General features: G+C 50.2%; 1 protein-coding gene across 2 annotated transcripts in view; it reads left to right on the forward strand.

Moving 5' to 3' along the window:
- VGLL4 (vestigial like family member 4) overlaps window positions 1–21,896 on the forward strand; it is a 92,508-nt gene that overhangs the window by 65,635 nt on the left and 4,977 nt on the right. For both annotated transcript variants that reach the window (XM_003796248.3, XM_023516978.1), the window contains exon 3: window positions 19,294–19,516. In XM_003796248.3, the coding sequence (XP_003796296.1) occupies window positions 19,294–19,516 (223 nt within the window). The remainder of the gene's footprint in view (window positions 1–19,293; window positions 19,517–21,896) is intronic.

Raw genomic sequence — 21,896 nt, forward strand, 5'->3', positions numbered from 1 at the left:
CGGATTCCAAGAACACTTGCAATCCCTATCTCTGACTGGACTTCTTTCCTCACCGTCTCTCCTCCCTTGGTTCCCCTCCTGTTTCTGTGGCCACTGCCCGGGGTCCTTCAGAGACTGGTCATTTTCGCAGTTCTCCAGAGCTCTGCCCTTCTCACTATAGAGGTCCTGCTGAAGCTACATGCTTACTCGCAGGTGAATTACACTGTAGGCAAGTGATTCCCACATTGCCATCTCCAGCTTAGAAGTAACCTTCACACCCATGGGTCTGTCTGCCTTCTAGATGTTGAATGTGCTCTTCACATTCAGCACTGCTTCCCTCGGATTGGCTTCAGGAGCTCTTGTCTTCTGTCCCCATCTTCACAGCTGGTACAGTTCTCTTTCCATTTGCCCTGGAAGCCACCCAGTGCCTGCCTGTTCAGTCTGCTCCATGTTCTCTATGTAGACCCTGGCCTGGGCCATCATTTAGACCCCACTTCCATGGAAGTGGCCTCCTTCCCTGTCTTTCTGGTAGTTCAGAGTCAGAGGAGGTTTCCGAAGTGTTCATCTCTGTTTGGAATCCTCTGGTGGTTCCCAGTCAGCTATGGGATGGCACCGAGTAGACCCATCTCCACGGGCTTCTGCCTCTGGGTCACCCTGTGCTCCATCCCGACTGGAGGGCCTGTGCACTGACTCACACACTGAAAAAGCTCCTACTCTTGGCCAATGGTGGTTTCTCCTGCTTTAAGGTTAACACTTCTTGGCATAAAACTATGACACTTGTATAATTGTGTGCCCATCTCTCTGTCCCCTTAATGAGGCTTCAGGTTCCTCTAGGCCCAGGTCTGAGTGCTGCTGAGCTGTAGCACTGTGCCCAGCACAGGGCCTGACACCTGCTGGGAGCTGTGTAAATGTGTGGATGATAGAGGCATCACTAGGAAAGCACAGTGGAGGGACACTGCCTGGTAAGACTGGGATGGATTCTCAGAATCTGTCAAGTACATCATCACTGCAGTTCCCTTATCTGCTGGGTAGCCTTGACGTTTATATCTGTGCTAGAACAGAGAGCCCTAGTATAGGTTTGGTTCTTGTGTGTGTGTTGTGTGGTAGCTTTGTGTTTGCATCACTGACATCCTTCACCCCTCATGTTGGTTTTGAGAGATACCATGTCATTCTGCATCAGGCTGGTAGCTTCTGAGCAAGTTATTTCAAGTGACAGAAACAGAGACGGTCCATGTCCATTCATAATGGAGGCACTGCTGGAAGGGGCTGGTAGTCACCAGGAGGGATTTCTTGAGTGCCTATTTGAAGGACATTGCTGTGATCATCTGTGGATCATGGCTTTGGCTCCCTTTTGACTATAAAATAAAATCCAAGTTCTTCAGGGTGACCTTCAAGGGCTTTGATCTGGCTTCAACCCCCCCTGCTTGGTCATCCCTTAGAAGATGGCTGCCTTGGGCTCTCATCAAAAATCTCCTTAACCAGGGTTAAATTTTACAGTGATGTATTTAAATCCCTGCCATTCCTCACTTTTAGACAAGCTACCCTGAGTTGCCAGTGCGAGAAGCAGCTCTCATACAGTTTGGGGAGAGAATGTGGATCATCCAAGCTCTCCTGTGACTCTCATTTTGAGGCTAATATATGAAGCCAACTGTTTATTGCCGACCTTGTTATGAGTGTCAGGCCTCGCTCCATGACAGGATCCTCCTCACATCCCCATGTCAGCTCTTGTGGAAGGCGATCGGAGTGCTCCCAGCAAAGCGATTGTCATGTAAAGCCTTCCTTGGGTGTCCACGGGGGACTGGTTCCCTGACCCTTGGGGATACTGAAATCCTCTGCTCAAATCCCTGATGGCGGCGTATCTGCTTAGAACTTCCTCGTGTCCTCCCACACACTTTACACCAGGCGTCCTCAAACTCTGGCCTGCGGGCCACGTGCAGCCTGCCTAGGACATTTATCCGGCCTGCAAGGTGTTTTTGCCACTGCCTATCCTGCTTAGCAGCTGACTCGTCCCGGGGCCCACAGTCCGGCCCTCCAACGGTCTGAGGGACAGTGAACTGGCCCTCTGTTTAAAAAGTTTGAGGACCCCTGCTTTACACCACCTCTGGATTACTACGATACCCAATATGATGTAAATGCTATGGCAATAGTTGTTCTACTGTATTATTAAGGAAATACTGACAAGAAGAGAAGTCAGTACCTGTTCAGCACAGACAACCATACTAAGGGCTAATTACATTTTTGATGCGCGGTTGGTTGAATCCACGGATTCAGAACCCGTGGATACGGAGGACTGTCTGTCCCACATCAAGTCAGATCATTCTACACGGTCCATCCAGATTTGGTGACAACCTGCTCTTCCATCCTTCTTACCTTTCCCTAACCCCAACACAGATACTTTATAGTCTAGCTCTGTAGAAACTTGGAGGGGACAGTACCGTGAGCGCTCGTGCCCTCTACTAGGTGTCCACAGCACCCCACTGGCTGCTGCTTTCATATGTGTCTTTCAGAGGATCTAAAATGTGATATCGATCCACATTTGATAATGGCCTTTGTAGGCGTTTCCTTCTTAATTCTTTAATTCTTTTACATGTATTAAGGCTTTTAAGTTTGAGATTCAGTAATGAGTCGCACAGAGCATTTAGTCATTGTGCCTTTAGTAATCGTTCATCGGTGGTTTCCCTCCCTCTATGGGGAAGAGGGCGGGTTGGGCTTGCGGTTGAGGTAAGAGGGGACCCAGACCCTTCGGGAGGTTGCGTGTCTATCACCACTGGGAGGGACGATGGTCCGTATGTGACAAGGAAAGGAGGATCCATAGGATATGTGTGTGGTCAGAAAGTGTGGGAAGTGGGATGCGGAAAGTGAGAGAATTTCTCTTGGAGAAGGAGGCAGGAGGTCTGGACCCCAAGTTGGCCGAGATACACGGAATAAATGGAACACGCTTGCTTAAGATAAATTAAATTACCTTCTCATACAATGTCATCCCTGCCCCAAAGGCTCATCTCTGTGTCTAGCCAATGATGACAGTAGTGTTACTTATTTTAAGAAGAATCCAGTATCTTCAGTTAATCATGGCAGAGGTGGGCCATGCTGCTCCTCCTTTTTCTGCCTAACTTACAAACCCAAAACAAAACCCTAATAGGTTGCTGTCCTGGGAGATCCCCAGAGTTTCTTTCTTGTAAATGATTCATTTGAAGCTCCATTGAAGCCTCTTGACTGTGAAGACTGGTGGCAGTCACATGTATGTTGGGACTATCTTCTAATCTTTAGCAGTGTGGCTGTCTGATTCGATGTTAATATCTCCTTCATGGAGCTGTGATGGGGGGAGGGCATGTATGTAGGACCTGAACCGTGACTGAGTGGGGACATTTGGAGCTGGTTGGGGGTGGGGATGCTTCCCTTTATGCTGGGCCAGGGTGGCACAGGGACTTACTACCTCCTTCACCCCAGATCCCAGAGGGCCCTTTTTTTTTTTTTTTCCTTTTTTAAGGATTGGTTCAGCTCTCTTTCATTTCCAAGAAATAGCACAGTATTTTCCCAATAAATTCCCCTCTTTTCTTTTGCTAGCTAGTCTTGTTTTATGTTGCTTGTAACCAAAGACCTTGTTAACCAGCACAGACATTTGGGCTGCGTACAGTGTTTCACTGTCATTTGCAGAACTTCTTTGACTGTCCCCATCCTTGTTCCCGTCTCATATTTCCCATTTCCCTGGAAGGGGGATTTCTGGGTCAGAGGCGTCCATTTCTGCTTTCACTGGTGCATTCTGCCAGCTTGGACGGGAAGTTTTGGTGCCTACATCCCACCAGCAACTGTATGCATCTGTCTGTCCCAGCATCATAGTAAAGGCGACTGCTACTGTTCATTTAGTTTTTATAAGTTTCATAGGGAAAACACCGTCATGGTGTTAACTTATTTTTTTTTATGGTGGTTATTAGAAAACTTGATCATTACATAAGCTAATTGGTCATTTATATTTCTTCTTTCGTGAAGTATAAATTTCTTCTTTTGTTTATACCTTTTTCCTTTGTTATGTTAACAACTCATATTAAGGATTCTCTGATGTGTTAGGAAAATAACTGATATTTGCGTGCCATGTAAACGTAATTAATGGAAACTTCTTTTTTACTGTGTTTTTGAAGTAAAGATTTTTTTAATTCAAATGCAGGTGAATCATTAAATCTTTTCTTTAATGGAAAAGGCTTCTAAAATGTAGAAAGGACCAAACTATGTAGGATAATAACCTTGTAACATAGACCAGGGTGTGTCCTGATGGTGGGATGCAGTGTGTATGCTTAATACATGTTCCCTGCAGAACGGAGAGGAGCTTACTGTTTGTAGATTACTTCATTTAGTTCATCTTTCCAAACCTCCCCTGAAGGCCTCCCGTGTTCCCACACTGGGGGAGATGGGAATGTGGGGGGAGGAGGCTGCCCTGGGCAGAGGAGGACCTAACTGGGGCTGAGAAGGTTTCAGGAGTGTTCAGGGCAGAGCTGAGGGGCTGGAGAGGCAGGAGTGGAACAAAAGAATGGGCTTGCAGTCTGATGTCTTCAGAGTTGTCTTCTATTTTTCCCCTTTTCCCCTCGAGGACATTTTTTACTATCTCATTGAGCTTTTAGAGAATTTGTGTTAGTAGTCTCTCGTTGGGTACCAGTAGTACGCTTGAGCTCTAAAATTAAAAAAAGTTGAAATTCTGTTTTCATTTAACCATTTTACCAGATGTTTCCTGTGGCTTGACAGATGTACCATTTACTAGAAAGTTACACTCCTGAGATTTTGAATGTTATGGACACTGTTGCTATAGACAATGACTCTGTCAGGGCAGGATTTGGAAGACAACTTTCCCATCCTTTTTGGATTGAAGATGTGTTTTTCCCCTGGACAGAAATGCTGTTTTCATAATCTGCTTTTATCTTCTCTGTTCTAATCTCTGGTTGATCAGATTATTCCAGTAACAACCACAGCGCTTCGGTTGGTATAACTTTCTGAAAGCAGCCTGGCTCAGGTGCGACTAGGTCTTAACTTGCAAAACTCACCTGGGTTCTAGGCCGTGAGTGGGCAGGTGAAAGTTGAAATTGGGCTGAAAATCCAACGGATGTTCCCCACTTCTTTGGGCTACTTGATGCTGGGATAGGGTTAAGCATAGACTTGGCAATTATTTGCACCCAACCAAAGTTTGTTGAGACAAACCCAGGATGGCTCTCCAAGGCCTGCCGTCAGCATTTCTGGGCATCCTGTGTCCTGACAGCGAGGCCTCTCCTCCGAGATTGTGCGGGTGGGGAGGGCAGAAGGAGGCTGCTTCCCATGGTGGGAGCGGGACTGGAGTTGGGGCTGCAGCCCCGGAGGAAATCTGGGATTTTCAGCATTCCTTCTCTGAGGGCCCAGCTGCGCGGTCCTGCCTGCCTCTCCGGCTTTGTTAATCTTCCTCTCCGAGTTTGGTTTAGCTTTACTTGGGAGTTTTATAAAAGCCTGGAGTGATGGAAGATGGGGAAACAAAGAAAGAGGAAGTAACACGTGATCATTCCGACAGCAGATCTATTTTCTCACCAGATGGAACTGCAATGAGGCATGTAACGTGCTCCCAAGACCCCCCTCTGTAACTGAACCCTCCTGGGAGTTCCTAACCTATCCCCAGGCCCGCAGGAAACTCTCCCTGGGGCGCAGGGCAGCGGCGGGCCCCTGACCACGCCGCCAACCCTCCTTTCGGGGACTCTTATTCTGACAGGCGCGGCCCGTCCCGTTTGTGCTGGGACTGGCTGCCAAGTTCGTGAGGCCCCGGGCTTTCTTGTGGGAGGACGCTGGGCTGTCTTCATGCTCTTTGGCAATGATTAAAGTGAGGTTAGTACCAAGAACCCTTTCATTTTATTCCCTTATCCTTGCTTTTTCAAACCAGATGGCAAACCCTGTATTTTCAGCTGTAATTAATTTAAACTAAGAGGCAGCAAGTGCTGGGAGAGGTAAGAGTTGATTTCTCTCAGAAGGGACAGCAGATTTTCCTTCTCAACCCTCTCTCCTCACCCAGTGGCACCTTGTCCCAATCAGATCTCTGCCACGAACAGTTTCTCCTAAGAGGGGCCTGGAAGGGACGAGAGGGCTGCCAGGAGTGGCTGCAGCGCTGGTGACATGGCAGCTGGAAGGGTTAATGCACACTGGGGATTGTTTCCTTAATGGCCTGGAAGTAACCAAGTTTCAGGTGATGGTTAACATGCCCCCCCCCCGTTGTCATGTGACCACCTCAGACAATGGTGCACAGTCTGAGTGGCTGCGATTTGGGGAGTACAGGGTGCTTTTTTTCTTCCCCCTCAGTGCAGCTGCCAGGATCGCCTCCAGAAGGGGTTAGTTATGTTTCAGGTTTAACATTTATTCTTAAAGAAAATTACAAGGGAAATAAAAGCACTTGGCCACAATTGAAGTCTGGAGGTTCTGACCTCAGCTATTTGACCACTTCCCTCCATGGAAATTTTCCTTGAGTCCTTCCCCTGTAAGTTGCCTTGGAGTGTAGGATCAATTAGAGAATGAGAGATCTTTCACATTAAATAGAAAATGAATGCTTTTGTTTTGTCTCTCAGGAACTTAGAACTCCAGAACAGCCTCTCCTCCCTCCCTCCCCTCCCCTCCTTGTTCTTTCTGGATGAAGCTGAGCTTACAATGGAGAGTGGAGGGTTGGGCCCCCTGGTAGCCCAGCAGCCAGGTGCACTCACCTGCCTGCACAGATAGGGACCACCGGGTTTCAGTTTCATCGTTGGAGAAACGCATGTCCAACCGTCATGGAGGAGTTGCAGACTGAACAGGGTTTGTTAGCAATCCTGTATGTGCAGAACCCTTACATGAATGGTAGTTATTAGTGTTATTAACATTAGCCATCCATGCACGACTTGAAATGATTTTTAAAGGCTCATAGTGAGAAATGAGAACCACAAATATGTAGCTTGTAAGTCTCCAGAATGCTCACTGGATTATAGCGTCCCCGACTGCAGCTAGCTAGTCCCTCAAGTCGCTGAATTTACTGAAGTCAGTGAGTTGGGTGGATGTTCATTGTCTATTTAATTTTTATGTCAAATGTTTATTATTCATGAGCATTTCTCTCATGAACCACGTGGGCTGTTTTTACAAAGCCTTGCAAATTTCTGACGTTATGGACCAGACTCATCCTTTGGGTTTTTTTAAGTAGGAAGGGCCGGACATGGAAGGAATGAAAGATGTATCCCGTAGTTCCAACCTCCTTTGTTACCCAATGGCTTGTCAAAACTCCTGAGACCTGAACATTACACGGAATTACCATATAATGCAGCATTTCTCTCTCCCTATAGGTACTATATACACAAAATAACTGAAAACAGAGACTCAAACAGATATTTGCACACCTGTGTTCACTGCCACACTGTCACAGTTGCTAAAAGTTGGAAGCAACCCAAGTGCCCGTCGCCAGCAGAGTGAATTTACAAGATGTGGTCTACACACAAACAATAGAATATAAGTTAGCCCCAAAAGGGAAGGACATTCTGACACGGGCTACAACATGATGAACCTAGAGGACGTTACGCTGAGTGAATAGGTCACGAGGGACAGACACTGTGCTTCCACTTATCTGGGGTCCCTAGAGCGGTCAGGAGTGTGGAGACAGCGGGATGGTGGGTGCTGGGAGGGGGATGGGCAGTTGATGTGTAATGGCTGCAGAGTTCCATTGTGGGGTGATAGATGAGTTCTGGAGTTGAACGGTGGCAATGATGGCGCCACACCTGAATGTGCTCAATGCCACTGAGCTGAACACTTAAAACTCTTGAATATGGAACTTTGTTTTGCATAAGCACTTTACCACAGTCCAAAAATAAATTTAAAAAGCTGGATGAATGATTAACTTCAGTTCAGTTGCGCAGACATTACCGAATCTATCCTGTGTCCGTTCTTTATATTCCACGCTCTCCTAGGATGAGCCTGGTGGTGAAGCAGACACAGGCAGTTTGGAGGGCAGACCTCCGGCTCTCCGAGAACAGGATACCGGGTTCCCAGGGATCAGGAGTTCTAGTGTGGTGACCGTAGGGGGTGGTAATTTTAATTTAAAGAGTAGTTAGGATTAACCCTTGCCATTTGGTTTTGGAAGCCTTTGCGGAAAGGAGAGGTGTGACTCGGGTACTGGGGAATGATCCTCCCTTGGGTCCTCCAAAGGTATTTTTAGAACCATTAAGTCACAAGTTTAGGGAAATGCTGCCCTTTCACTGTTGAAGGGGATGATCACATCGCCCTGGGTGCCTTTCTTCCACTCTTCAGGCTTCCAGGTTTTGGATTAAATGTGATTTATTAGCCAGGGGGTTGTTCTTAGATGTCAGGGATAATACAGTAAAGCCATGTAGATGCCTTCGGGAAAGTTAGTTCTGAATTCTATGCAGAATTTGAAAATGAGAATATTTTAAAAGAAAATGCAGTTTTATAAGTTGGAGAAAATGAAATAGGCTGTCAGTACTATTTTTTGATCAGGTCCCTTGGGAACTTTGCTTTAAACAAAGGAGATTGATTTGTAATTAGCCTATCAATTGTCAATATAGTAACCTTTCTAAGCACCTGGGGGTCCTCAAAATAATCATTCCTTTAAGGAATACTTATTTCTATAAAGAAAAAAAAAACATAGCCAGCTTTCCCCCCTACTTTTTGTAAAGATAGAGTTCAGCCCTGGCTGCCTGGGCACTAAGAGGAGATTAATGCTGAGAATGGATCCACCACATAATTTGCTCTCAGATGGAAGGTCCTTTATTACCGCTATTTTAAAGGCTATTTAGTACGTGTAGGTGTCTCAAGATCCTTTATTAGATGAATGTTTGATCATTTCATATACTCAGGGCTTAAAATGTCAAACTTCTCAGCTTGGTGCCTATAGCTCAACCGGCTAAGGCGCCAGCCACATACACCTAAGGTAGCGGGTTCGAATCCCCAGCCCGGACCCGCCAAACAACAATGACGGCTGCAACCAAAAAATAGCCGGGCGTTGTGGCAGGCGCCTGTGGTCCCAGCTACTTGGGAGGCGGAGGCAGGAGACTTGCTTGAGCCCAGGAGTTGGAGGTTGCTGTGAGCTGTAATGCCACGGCACTCTACTCAGGGGGGCAGCTTGAGGCTCTGTCTCAAAAAAAAAAAAATGTCAAACTTCTCGGCATAGTTGTACAAAAAGCCATAGCATTTTTTGTTTGTTCATTTGTTTGCCTTTTCTGAGAGCAGTCAGGGTAGGTGGGTAACTTTAGAAGAAAGTCAGCTTCCTACATTTTGTTTCATACTGAAGAAATCCATCGAATCAGAGGTTATCCTCTAGTATGAAGAAGTCCAGGAAATCATTCGGGTCTGGCTACTACCAACCGCAGGGCTGGACACGTGGGAAGGCTGCTGGCGTTCAGATGGGGATGTGACTGGTGTAGGGAGGACGGGACTGCCATGAACCCAGTGGCTCAGAAAGGAGCTGTGATTGACAGGCGTGTGTGCAGGGCGCATGTATCTGCAGGAACGCTTTTGTATCTGCTCTTTTTTCCCTGTGGGGTCACAAAGCTGAACTGTGAGGAAAAAAAGCTGGGAGGATTTTAGGCAACCACCTGCCCTCTGTGTGTCCTGAGTGCAGAGGTAACTACTGACACCTTGGGTTATTTTGTTAAAAGTCTAATCCTAATGTCTACGGGAAATTCCATAATGTTCTGTCAGCCTTAGTTTTTACTTATTAGGCCACATACCCTGGTTTTTATTTCAGAACTATGTTGCCATAAATTGAAGGGAATGACATTTTTCCTTAGTGACATCTGGAGTATTAGGTCTCGTCCTAGCCGCCCCCTTAAAGATGGGTGTTCGGCGCAGAGTGTGCAGCGTGGGTGACAGGATGGAGAAGGGGTCTTGTAGTGGTGGGATTTGAAGGTGTTCTGGTGAGGTGAGAGTTCTGTGCATGGCAAGGCTGACTCAGAAACAGCTTTCTAATAATGGGAAGAGGAAACAATTCATGAAGTTTTTCCGAAGGGGAGACATAGAACTAAAGGAAAAGGTATTAGAAGTAGCTTCTGTTCATTGTCAGAGAGAAGGTTATATTGCACCTTTTGGTAGTCTAAGGAGGTGGTGAGCAGCCGCCTGCAGTGTTGGTGGGATCTTTGCTGGTGCAGGGATTTGCATCTGCCTGGTTAATCATGAAGCTCTCTCTGAGTAGGACAAAGCCTCCAGGCTTTTCACTAAACAATTTTATAATAGCAGCGATTTTCTGTATAATGTGGAATAAAAACTAAGAGCGAGCCTTCAGAAGAGGGCACAGCCCCAGTGGGAGGATGGAGAGGGGTGACAATGGGATGTGCTCTCAGGCTGGGCATGGGGGCAGGTTTGTGATCTCTGGGGTTGTCATTTCTCCAGGAACCCGGGGCCAGTCACAGCCCCAGTTCACCAAGCTTCGTGAGTTCCTCTGTCTTAGTCAAACCTGGTGGTGCTGGTTTCTCCCCAAACTCGGTTTGCTTTCTGGTTGGTTGGTTCACAGAATAGTTGTATGCTGGGCACTATTCTAGACACTGACTCACGGAAACTTCTGAGCAGCCCACGGTGCGCAGAGTCACTTTTCCTGTGTGTCTCCGGAGGGGATGTGTCTTCTCTTCCAGGCTGGGGCTGGTGCATGCTTCCCCCTCCCTCCTCTGCCTTCCCAAGGTGGCATCTAAAGCAGTGGGTCCTACGCTCTACTTTTCTAGCCCAAGGAGGGTGCCCCCAGTGTGTCTCAGACTCAGCCTGAGGGCGGGGGTGGAGCAAAGCAGCAATGTGCCCTGGGCGCCTGGGTTGACCTCAGGAAAGCTGGCACTGGTCAGTCTTGGTGGTCATGTCCCTTTTCTTTACCCCTCTCTAGCTCTTGCTTCTGATTTGACTCATCATTCTAGCCCACCTGGCTCTGTGGCCCACCTGGGAGAAGGGAAAGGTGAGGCCTGCCTAGTATTGGGTTTCTGGCTTCAGGGAATGGCCCCCTGATAAACAAAGGGAGGAAATGGCCCAGGAACACAGAGGCCAGGCCTTCTGGGACTGCTCAGCATGGAGCAGACAGGCCTGTCCTGAAAGGCTCCCACTGCCACCACATGTTGTCTGTGAACATCGTTATTGGATGTTCACAATGAAGACCCTGGTCGCTGAGAGAAGAAAGCAAGTGCAGGGTGTTTCAGACAGGTTTAGAACTAAAATCATCTTTAAACCGGCTTTCCCTCTGAAGGTGTACGTGTCCGTTACCTGGAAGCTTTTCGTAAGTGGCCACTGTTGGGTCCTTGTGAACTGTGGCTTCAGATCAGCTGGGTTTCTGAGTGTCTTGGTCCCTCAAGATGGTGCTCAAAGCGGGTAGAGACCCACTTTGCCCACAGAGCACCTTCCTTCCCCAAGAGAAGAGGAAGGGGGAGCTGCCGATTATGCTGATTGAAGGACTCTCACTCTGGAGAGTGCTTTGATTGGAAGCCCTTGACTCCATTACAGGGCCAAAGTCCAAGTCAACAAGAAGGCAGCAGAAACGAGGGCTTCCTCTCACTCTGCTGGGGATGCAGCCTGTCCTTCCCACACCAGAGGCAGGAGCTAACTTTAAAACTCTCACCCAGTTCTGGCAGAGGAGGAAGGGCCAGCCCAATCGAGTCCCTGGCATGCCACCTCCCTGCCCACTTCCCCCGGTGTAACACAGGAAAGTGATGGGCACCGCGGAGGGCTGGACGGTACTCACAGCTGCCTGTGATCTTCATCGTCACTGGACCCATGAGTGCGGAACAATGAGATCTGTGCTTCCTTCATCCTTTCATCTGTCCAAACTGCTGCTGAGGCCAAAGGTTTGGGGTAATAATTTGGCTGACAGATGTCTCCTCTCTTGTATGAAGGGGTGGGAGAGGGGGCTGTCTTTTCCTGGCTTCCTGAACCCACCTGTGGGTGGTCAGGGGACAGGGAGCCCTCCAGCTTCTCACTGGCCTGCCTGGCCCTACCCTGCCCTGTCCTAGAGTTGTCATTCTCAGTGCTGATGACATAGCCTTAAAATAATAGGTGTGCGTGACAGATATTGGGGTCCAATGGATCTCCAGGAGCACTCTTAAAATGTCCAGAGGAAGCTTAAAATGTTTTTCTTCATTAATCAGAAAGCAAAAGAAACATGAGTGTGGGGAATATCTAAAGATGGAGATAACAACATGGAACAAAGGGAGGAGGCCGTGGAAACTGTCTGCCTGCCAGGGCTTTGTGATCCGGGCACAGCTAAAGTGGTCTGCAGCTCCCCAGGCTACAAGTCTGAGATCAGGGCTGGTTTCTTCTGAGGGCTGTGAGGGGAGGGTCTCTTGCAGGCCTCTGTCTTGGCTTCTGCTGACTCAGGCATTCCTTGGTTGTACACGCCTTCTCCCTGTGCCTCTCATGTCATGCCCCCTCTGTGTCTGTCAACTTTATCACACTTCCCATTTTTGACAATAGGACACCCACCGTATGGGATGAGGGCCCACTCTGATGACCTCATCTTTCTGGGTCTTCTGAAAGGCCTGTTTCCAAGTAAGCTCACCTCTACAGATACTAGGGTCAGGGAATCATCAATTGGGGGACACAATTCAGCCCATTACAGTTCACAGGAGAAAGTAAATAGATGAAGAGGTACCCAACATCATTGGAAATTGAGAAAAGAGCAATGAAAACAAGTAGGAGCAGTCCCCAGCCATGAGAATGACAGAAATCCACAGGCTGCTGTCACCCAGGAGCACATCGGCAGTGGTGGCCGGCCGGCCACAGCTGGCAGAGGAGAGCAAGGGGACAAGCGCTTTGTAAGGTTTTTGGCCACATCTACTGAAGTCAAAATGCAGCGTGCTCTACAGCACGGCCATGTCACCTGCAAATAGCTACCCTAGAGAAGGGCAGAACCCCTTGCTCGGTGGGTACATGAGCTGTGGTGTATTCACACAGGACACCAGAGTGTGGGCAAACGACACAGATAAGCCAGGTCTCTGTGTCAGAACATGGGTAGAGCCCAAACCCACGACAGGGAGTTGGCTGTACAGGACATGTGGTGTGACACAGTGTTAAAGCAGCACCAGATACAGGACAGGACTGACCTGGGAGCGAGAGAGGAGTGGCCCAGAGCAAGGCCCGTGCTGCGTCCTCCTGTTCTGCCTCTTTTATTGCTGCTGGGGGACAGAAAAGGCCTGGAGCCATTCCATATCCAGGAGGGTGTCTCCCTCACCTCCTGCCACCTCCGCAGACATCATCTGTACCCAGGCTTTCCTTTGCAGCCACCACCCCCCACTTCCCATCTAGAACTGGTACAGAGGAATGACGAGGCTTGGCCAGGATGTCGGGGGACACACCCAAGCACCTTCTGGCTTTCTGTGGGAGGCAGGGAATTCTACTCATGAGAAGAAGGGGGGTGCAGAGGGTGAGCTTGTTCCTGGGCAGAAGAGCTCTGGGACGTGTAGAGCAGGAAGAGGACCCCAAAAGACGGACAAGGTAGGTGGAGATAAGAAACGTTCCCTACTATTGATGCCCAACATTCAAATGTTCTGTAAAGTCTTTTCCACTAGTATTTTCTCTGAAACGTCATCAATTCCCTTTTCATTTGCCACATGTGCTGTTAACTGGACTCAGACCTTATATATACTTTACTGATTCATTTATTCAGTGGACAGTTATTAAAACATCTGTTGTGCATTCGGGCCCATGCCAAGGACCAAGGAGGATCTGACAGGAGGATGCAGTGTAGGCCCTCCCGAGAGTGGATGGTTCAGCCAGGAGCCCTGAGTCCCCTGTGTGGAAAGCTTGCTGGCTGAGAAAGCGAAGCAGGACAGGCCCGTGGGGGACAGGCCTGGGTGGCCGGCTTATCTGCGCCGCTCATGTCATGCATCCCTAGAGTTGGGATAGAAAAGGGGGAACCTCCTGGAAGCTTGGGACAGAACTGGGAGGTGAGGGGGCATCTCTGGCTGGGCCCAGCGCTGAGGCGCATGGGGCTGGTTCCTCTGGGTGGTGTCCCATCTAGGCAAGGCCTTCATTTCCACCTCTGCGGGATTTTCTCTAAAACTGGGGCCGGGTCACCTGCCCTGTCCATGTCAGAGACCTCCAGAGTCAGCGAGCAATGGCTATGAGGCTGTGAGGGAGCTCTTTTTTTTTTTTGAGACAGAGTCTCACTTTGTCACCCTGGGTAGAGTACCTTGGCTTCATTGCTTATAGCAGCCTCAAATTCCTGGGCTCAAGCAGTCCTGACCTTGCCTCAGCCTCCAGGCACCCGCCTCTACACTCAGCTAGTTCTTCTATTTTTAATAGAGATGGGTTCTTGCTCAGGCTGGTCTCAAACTCCTGCGCTCAAGCAATCCACCCACCTTGGCCTCCCAGAGTTCTAGGATTATGGGCATGAGCCATCACATTTTAAAATACTTTTGAAAATTATTTCTTAAATTGTAGTAAGTATACATAACATACAGGCTCCTGGAAGGCGGGCTCTCTAGCCTCAGCACCCCCACACATCCCCTGCTCCCCCTACTATGGGTCTCTGGTCCATTCCTGCTGGGACAGGCCTGGCATTGGGAGGACCACATGACTTCCGGATGTGGGCTGTATGCTATGGAGCCCCAGCCTGGGCCTGGCCTCTTTAACTGCACCCAGAGCCCGTAGCTGAGCAGGGTAGCACAAGGGACCCCAGAATATAACCTCAAAATGTCTCACACCCATGTGCTCTTCCTGGCCAGAGGAAGTTTGCTGCGGTGAGTTGAGTTAGTAGCGTCAATAGCACAGTTCCTACAGCTCTGAGAATGTCCAGCGATCCACGCTGAGGGGTTTGTTCCCAGCTCTGAGCCCCTGTTGGTTTCAGGGCACATAGGGAGGAAAACAGTGTACTTTTCTTCCTGTGATAGGTTCTTTCACAGTTTCACTACTTGGAATCTAGTTTACTTTTCCACAAACACCGCAGCCATCCTTGGTTTCTCAGCTCAGAGAGGTATAGTAGCGGGTGGTGTCAAGGCCCCTTCCCAGCTTTCTCTCCTCAGTGGCTGGCAGTGGACACACCCTCCCGAGGATGGCGTGAGCTTGGGGACTGGGCCTGGGGGACACGCAGCATCCATGGCACTGGCTGGTCCTGACATGGAGCCACTGAGCCCTTCTGGGCAGGGCTGCAGTTGGCCTCCACCAAGTGGCGGTCTTGGCCGAGCACGTGGCTCTTGCTGCCCCCAAGCCTGTGACGTCTGGGAAGCAGTGGGGCCTGGGAGGTGATTCACTGCCGTGCGACGGGATGTGGAAAACAATGTCTGTCTTTAAGCTCTGGGAACCAGGAAAATGAGCTGGAAATGTGAGTAATGTATAATTTTACTAAAATTAACCTGTAAGTTCCTCAGACGTTTTCTTTCCGTGTTTTTCAGTGTCTTTGATCCGTAGAGCCCCACCGTCTTACGTGTTTGCTGGACTGTGTTTCTGGTCTGCATCTCCAAAGTCCCCTGTTCCCTGCTCTCCTACACAGTGGGTCCCTAGGGGCACAGGTGGCAGGTTTAGGTGTGCAGCTGTCCCATCTAACCCTCTGCAGTGTCAGTTGGGGGGCCTTGGGCATTTCACTACCCTGTTGGGCAGCCCCATCCCCAGTGACACAGCTTCATGGTCAGGGTCACATCTTCTCAGGCAGCTGAGGTCGTGTGTGACTATGCAGAGTGTGAGGGGTTGGTGACACTGTATGTACTGGTAACCTTGACTTTGGTTGGAGTAGAAGCTGTCTGAAGCTGCCTGCTCCCTTGTGCCATGATAGGGGGAGTTTTCATCCTTAAACTTTCTCCAGTTTTCTGTGGGTTCCTATGGCACGTGCTGCCCCACCTTGTGCCCATTGTCACTGTGAGCTGTAGCCCCTCCCAGGCCTTTCTGTCCCCACTGGATCATAAGCCCATGAGAAGGTGGGGCTGGGTTTTACTTTCTGTGACCTTTATAGAACAGGGGCTCACTCAGCATAGCTCAAATAAACTGAAGTTTAAGTTCAGCAGAGGCAAATTCTGACTGAGAACCTCAGGAATCCGTTTCCTGAGCGTGTAGCATTCAGGAGGTGGCCTGCAGAAACATCCTTTTGGAGGGGGAGGTTGTGTCAGGGAGGCAATTCACTTACCTTGTTAAGCTTTCAATTTTATATTTATCCAAATACGGAAGACAACCTGACTGAGGGTGGCGTGGGGGATGACACTCTGACAGTGTGTATCTGCAAGTTGGTGCCCATTCAGGGAAGGCCAGGGCGTCTGCAGCGTGCCTGCCAGAGTGCTCAGTGGCGCCTCCTTCTGTCCACGCTCCTGTGACATTGGTTCCCCGCGCCCCCCCCCCCACTCCTCCCCCCCTGGCCTTTATGGTAGAAACCTGTAATGTCTTCCGAATCATCTCAGAAAGATGACATTATGGATGGCTATTGGACTGTTTTGAAAATGGCAAGGGTGTGTGCAGCATGTGTGGGGCACACTTTCTAGCCCGGCCAGAACATACTCTTCTATGATAGACTTATTGGGCTGAATGTTTATTCTGAATAGTGAGAGAATAAACAGGAAGAAACCCAAGTGCTGCCTCCCAGGTGGCTAATTACTCTGTATCAGCAACCGGAGTAAGGGCTGGTGTGGGCTCTGCCGCGTTCACTGGTCACCTGCACCGTGCAGGTTTTGTGTGCTGTTCAGTCACCATCTAAAGCCCTCCGAGGTGGGTCTCACTGTCACCACATGGTACATGAGGATGCCTTGGCTCGGAAGCCCTCTGGCTGTGAGTAGCTTGCTTCAAAGTTGCTGTGGCAGGGTGCCGGTGCCAGGGAGTGCCATGGGTGCCTCTGACGCCCATCGGGTGCCCTTCCCTCTGGTGAACTGACTGGGCCACGTGACCCACCTGAAGGCTGGGAGCATTCTCCCGGTTCTCCGCCATTCTGCATGTCCACAGACCCAACCCCAGAGTGCCTGCCTCTCCTTAATGGTCATCCCCGTGCCGTCTCCCTGTGTGCCTGCTGTGCATGCAGCAGCACCCGAGACAAATGTGACTGCACTCTCAGAAGGTCCCGGTGTGGGGAAGGGAGGAACAGACAGATGGAGAGATCACGGACAGTGGTGTAAGCATGGTTCTGATATCAAAGGCAGACTATCAAAGGTCCTCAAACTACGGCCTGCGGACCACATGCAGCCTGCCTAGGACATTTATCTGGCCCGCCGGGTGTTTTTGCCACCGCTGCCTGTCCTGCTTAGCAACTAACTCATCCTGGGGCCCACAGTCTGGCCTTCCAGCTGTCTGAGGGACAGTGTACAGGCCCCCTGTTTAAAAGTTTGAGGACCCCTGATTAAAGGTGTGCACAGGGCACATGGAGATTCGGAATATTGCCCTGTGGTGGTCAGTGCAGGACTGGGGGAACTTGAGGGGACACATATCATAGCTCTCTGTGGCTGTATCTAGTTTGAGGAACAGCAAGGAGATGGTTATGCCTACAGAGTGTAACATTTGGGGGCATGGAGCCGGAGCTGAGGATGGAAAGGGGACCAGGGCCAGAGGCCATATAGGATGGTGCTGAGCTGCCAAGAATGCTAACTTGGTGTGGTCAACTTGGCTCTATGCAGAAGTTGCTCTGATCTGAATACAAGTAAAACAGGAAATCTGAATAAGTTCACTGGGTTGTCTTGGTGCCAGTATCCTGGGTGTGATACTGTACAATGTCACCATTGAGGGGAAGTGGTGTAAAGGGTCACAGAATCACTCTGTATCATTTCTTATAGTTTAAGTTAATCTACAATCTTTTTTTTTTTTTTTTTGAGACAGAGCCTCAAGCTATCCCCCTGGGTAGAGTGCCATGGCATCATGCTCACAGCAACCTCCAACTCCTGGGCTCAAGCGAGTCTCCTGCCTCAGCCTCCCAAGTAGCTGGGACTACAGGCGCCTGCCACAACGCCTGGCCATTTTTTGGTTTCAGCCATCATTGTTGTTTGGCGGGCCCGGGCTGGGGATTCGAACCCGCCACCTTAGGTGTATGTGGCTGGCGCCTTAGCCGCTTGAGCCACATGCGCCGAGCCGTTAATCTACAATCTTAAAAATCTATGCCCATCACACACGTGCACTCGTGTGTCATAAAGTACTAAGCTGTATTTTGTCGTCCTCAGCCAGATGAGGAGGTGGGTTGTGGCTGCTTCACTGTCAGGGTCACTGGGTGTACAAGCCCGGGCTTCTCTAGTAAGACAGTCATCCAGCCTCCAGGTCAGAGGGTAACTGCTGAATAATTTGTATTTCTTAAAGTCACTGAAATCATTATCTGCCACGTTTTTCTCTAGAAGACTTGCTCATTAGCTATGAAAAAAGATTGCTCTGTCAGCAGAGGGCATGGTGGGTTTAAGGGGTGAGACCCCCCCTGGAATCAACAGGGGAGGATGGATGGACCAGGAGTGAGCCTGGGACTGCATTTATGGGTTTTTGTAGGCTGTGCCTTACTGGTAGAACCTTTTTTCTTGTTCCAAAATAGAGACGGGATTTCTATCGCTCAGGCTGGAAGGCAATGGTGTCATCTTAGCTCACTGCAGCCCCAAGCTCCTGGGCTCCAGAGATCCTTTTGCCTCAGCTTCCCTAGTAGTTGGGACCATAGGCGCCAGTGAACTCCTAAACCCAGCCTGTGTTGGGCCGTTTTCTAATTGATGCCATATGCAGTGCTGCCTTCAGACTAGATCGTATCCTGGGGACAGCGTTTCCCATCGTCACCTGTACCCACACAGTGTCTGCCGAGCACGGAACTCACAGGCAAGGCTAATGGTGGACTCTGTTAAGCACAATGCTCTTGCTTGTGTGCTGGGGAGGGGAGAGGTGAACACTGGCCTGAGTGCCCCCACACGGTGTCCCAGAGCAAACGCCACTGCTTACTGGCGACTAACTGCTCTGAGTCTTGGGTTCCTTGTCTGGAGAGGAGGGTGGCTATGGCGTCTCCTGCTGCCGGGGGATGGGATGAAGAAATGCCTGTAGAGTTTCAGAACAGGACTCAGCAGGTAGCAGCCTTCAGTTACTTTAGTTCGTCATCATCGTCATTCTGTTTAAATGGCAGGTTCCTGTCAAACCAAGCTGGCCTTGAGCACACACGTCAGCTCTGCAAGTGGCGTCATGACGGAGGTGCGCAGGTGACGCTACTGAGCCGGTGCTCTCTTTGTTTGGAGGGTCCTTCAGACTCTGCTGGGAGGTGCCTCACCTAGGAGCTTTGGGGTCAGACTGACCTGGGTTGGCAGCCTGGCTCCTCAGCTTACTGGTCGGCTATGTGACTTGAGCTTTGAGGTAAAAAATGAAATGAGGTAAACGATGTGAAGTGACTGGCTCGTAGTGTCCCCTTGCCCTTCAGGAAATGCCAGATATCCTCATGTGAATGCTGCTCTTTTTCAGGAACAAGACTGCTAATGGAGACTGTCGGAAAGACCCCCGGGAGCGGAGCCGCAGCCCCATCGAGCGTGCCGTGGCCCCCACCATGGGCCTGCACGGAGGCCACCTGTACACGTCCCTCCCCAGCCTCAGCATGGAGCAGCCCCTCGCACTGACAAAGAACAGCTTGGACACCAGCAGGCCGGCTGGCCTCTCACCCACACTGACCCCGGGGGAGCGGCAGCAGGTATGCATGTCCAGGAGGGCGGCTGAGAGGGAGTCCAGGTCTAAGGACTCAGGAGACTAAGCCATGAGGACAGGAGTGAGGGCACCATCCTCATCCTCAGTTCTACATTTGGGCTGAGGGAGTAGCAGAGTAGGAAGCCTAACCTCTCACATTAATTCCTACCCAGACCTGCCTGGGCCTCGCCTCCTAGGACTTGTGGCCTTGGACAAGATGGTATATCGTCTTCTGGGTACCTTGCTGGGGTTGGTGATGAGGTGTTTTTCTCCAGCAGTCTTCCTCTGCGGTCCCATATCAGGATCGGTCTGAGGCTCCTCAGGGGAATCGTGTGCTTACCTGTTATTCGGGTCACACGGATGAAGTTCAGTGTCAGGTTGCTTTGCTTTGGGCCGGGACTCTATGAAGTGGGTGGTCACTGTGGTCATGAGTGCATGCTGGTCAGAAACTGATGCTTGGCAGAAATTAAGTTATTAATCAATGTAGTTTGATAGAAGAAGATAAATCTTTTTAAAACTAGGGTTCCTGAGGGAATGTATAATGTAATAAGAGAAGGCATCAGCATTGAGGTTTAGAATCACGGCCTGAGCCTCTGGCTCACACTGAATCCCTGGGGCCTGTGACCTAGTATAGGCCTTTAGGGAGCAGACAGGGAAGGTGTGCCTGGAGGAGAGGACGTGTGTGGCACCAGGCGACTGGGCTTCTGGGCACTGGCTCCAGGAGCCTGCCCTGTCCTTGCTGCGTCCCTGCAGCTCCAGGCTTCCTCCAAGGCACTGGTCTGACAGCCATCCAGAGTGCTGATGGTGGCTCTGGGTAGCCCAGCTGAGCCCCAGCACAGCCTACCCTGCCCGGTGTCTACCTGTGGTGTGGTCTGTAACAACCTTTTATGTCATTAACGGGGAGAGTATGTGCTGGTGCATGGGAATTCCAGTAAGACTGGGGAACAGGTGACTCTGATGTCACTCTCTTGTTTCATCCATTCATTTAACCAAACGGTGCAGACTCTTACTGTGTGCAAAGGAGTGTTCTAGAAGCAACTACAGTCTTATTCTCAGGGTGCTCACAGTTTTAGTCTGGAGGAGAAGATGGGTGACCTGTAGCTAAACCACAGTTCAACTATCAGTGCAAATGTTGACAGCCACTAATTAGTTTTGGTAAGAACCTGGGGATAGGGTGTCACTGCCATTCCTTTATTCAGCATTTACCAACCACTGACATGTACCAGGCACTGTGTAAGACATAGTCATAGCCCATCAGGGGCTCACAGTCTAATCAGGGCATGGATGGAGAGGAGAGGGTCACACTCTCAGGCAGCAGGGCCAGGGGGGAGAGGTGTGTGGGCAGTTGGACCCGTGGAGACCTGGCTCTCTGCACCCAGGTGACGGCATCAGCCAGGGCATGGAACATGCAAGCAGAACACCCAAATTTTGACTGATTAAGGCATAAAAGGAACTTATTTCTTGAACACAGGGAATTCAGCTCTCTGGCCATTGCCAGTGATGGCAGAAAGTCCCTCAAGTAGTGCACGGGGCCAGAATTCAACTTGCAAATTGAATCACAAGCCCATGAGGTCAGAGTGGGTCCTCTGTGGGCCCCCCACCCCCCACACCTCCCTCTTAGCTTCAAGGACCCTTTAGTGTTTTCTTGGGTGATTGATTTGCTTGACTCTGTAAGGCTCTTGAACATCTTCTGGTTGATTATGGTCAGTTGCTTTGTAAAACCTGCCACCGGGCAGAGTGAGGGGCCTGGCTGCCCAAGCCACACCTAGCAAGAGCATCTCCTCTGCCCAAGGCAGGTTCCCAGGGGCTGTGGAACCCTAGTGAGATCCTTGAGTTCCCACCTGGGATCTTATGGGATTCCTGGCCAGGAGTGAGAATAAAGCCCGTGGCGGTGGCCAGGTCTGGGCAGCCCTCCTGGGCCACCCAAGCACCCTGAGCTCTCTTTGGCTGGTGGTGTGGAGATCCTCAGCCTGCCTGCCTCCCTGTGCCTGCCCTTCATCTGGCCCTTTCCTGGGTGAGTGTGGGGCGGCCTAGACTGCACCACAGCCACAGCCCCAGCTGCTGCTCAGTCCTGTGCTGAGGACACAAAGCTGTCCCTGCTCTCCAGCAGGTCTGCAGTACCCATCCACCTGTGGGCGTTTTTTTGTGTTGTGTCGTGTGTCGTCCCGCAGCCCAGAGTGAGGGAAGCGCCTGAGAAGGTGCTTCCTGGAGCCACAGCAAAGCTGTGTCAGTGGCAGGCAGTACAGGCTGTGTGAAAACAGGACTCAGATCTCTAGGAACTGGGATAGGAAGGTTCACAGAGAGGTAGTCCCAGGAGACAGCGGAAGGCGTTTTGTGATGGCATCTGGGGGGTGGGGGGGATACATAGTAGCCTGTTTTGTGATGGC

This window comes from Otolemur garnettii, unplaced genomic scaffold, assembly GCF_000181295.1.
Source record: "Otolemur garnettii isolate 467f Iridium unplaced genomic scaffold, OtoGar3 scaffold00101, whole genome shotgun sequence".
NCBI classification, from domain to species: Eukaryota; Metazoa; Chordata; class Mammalia; order Primates; family Galagidae; genus Otolemur; species Otolemur garnettii.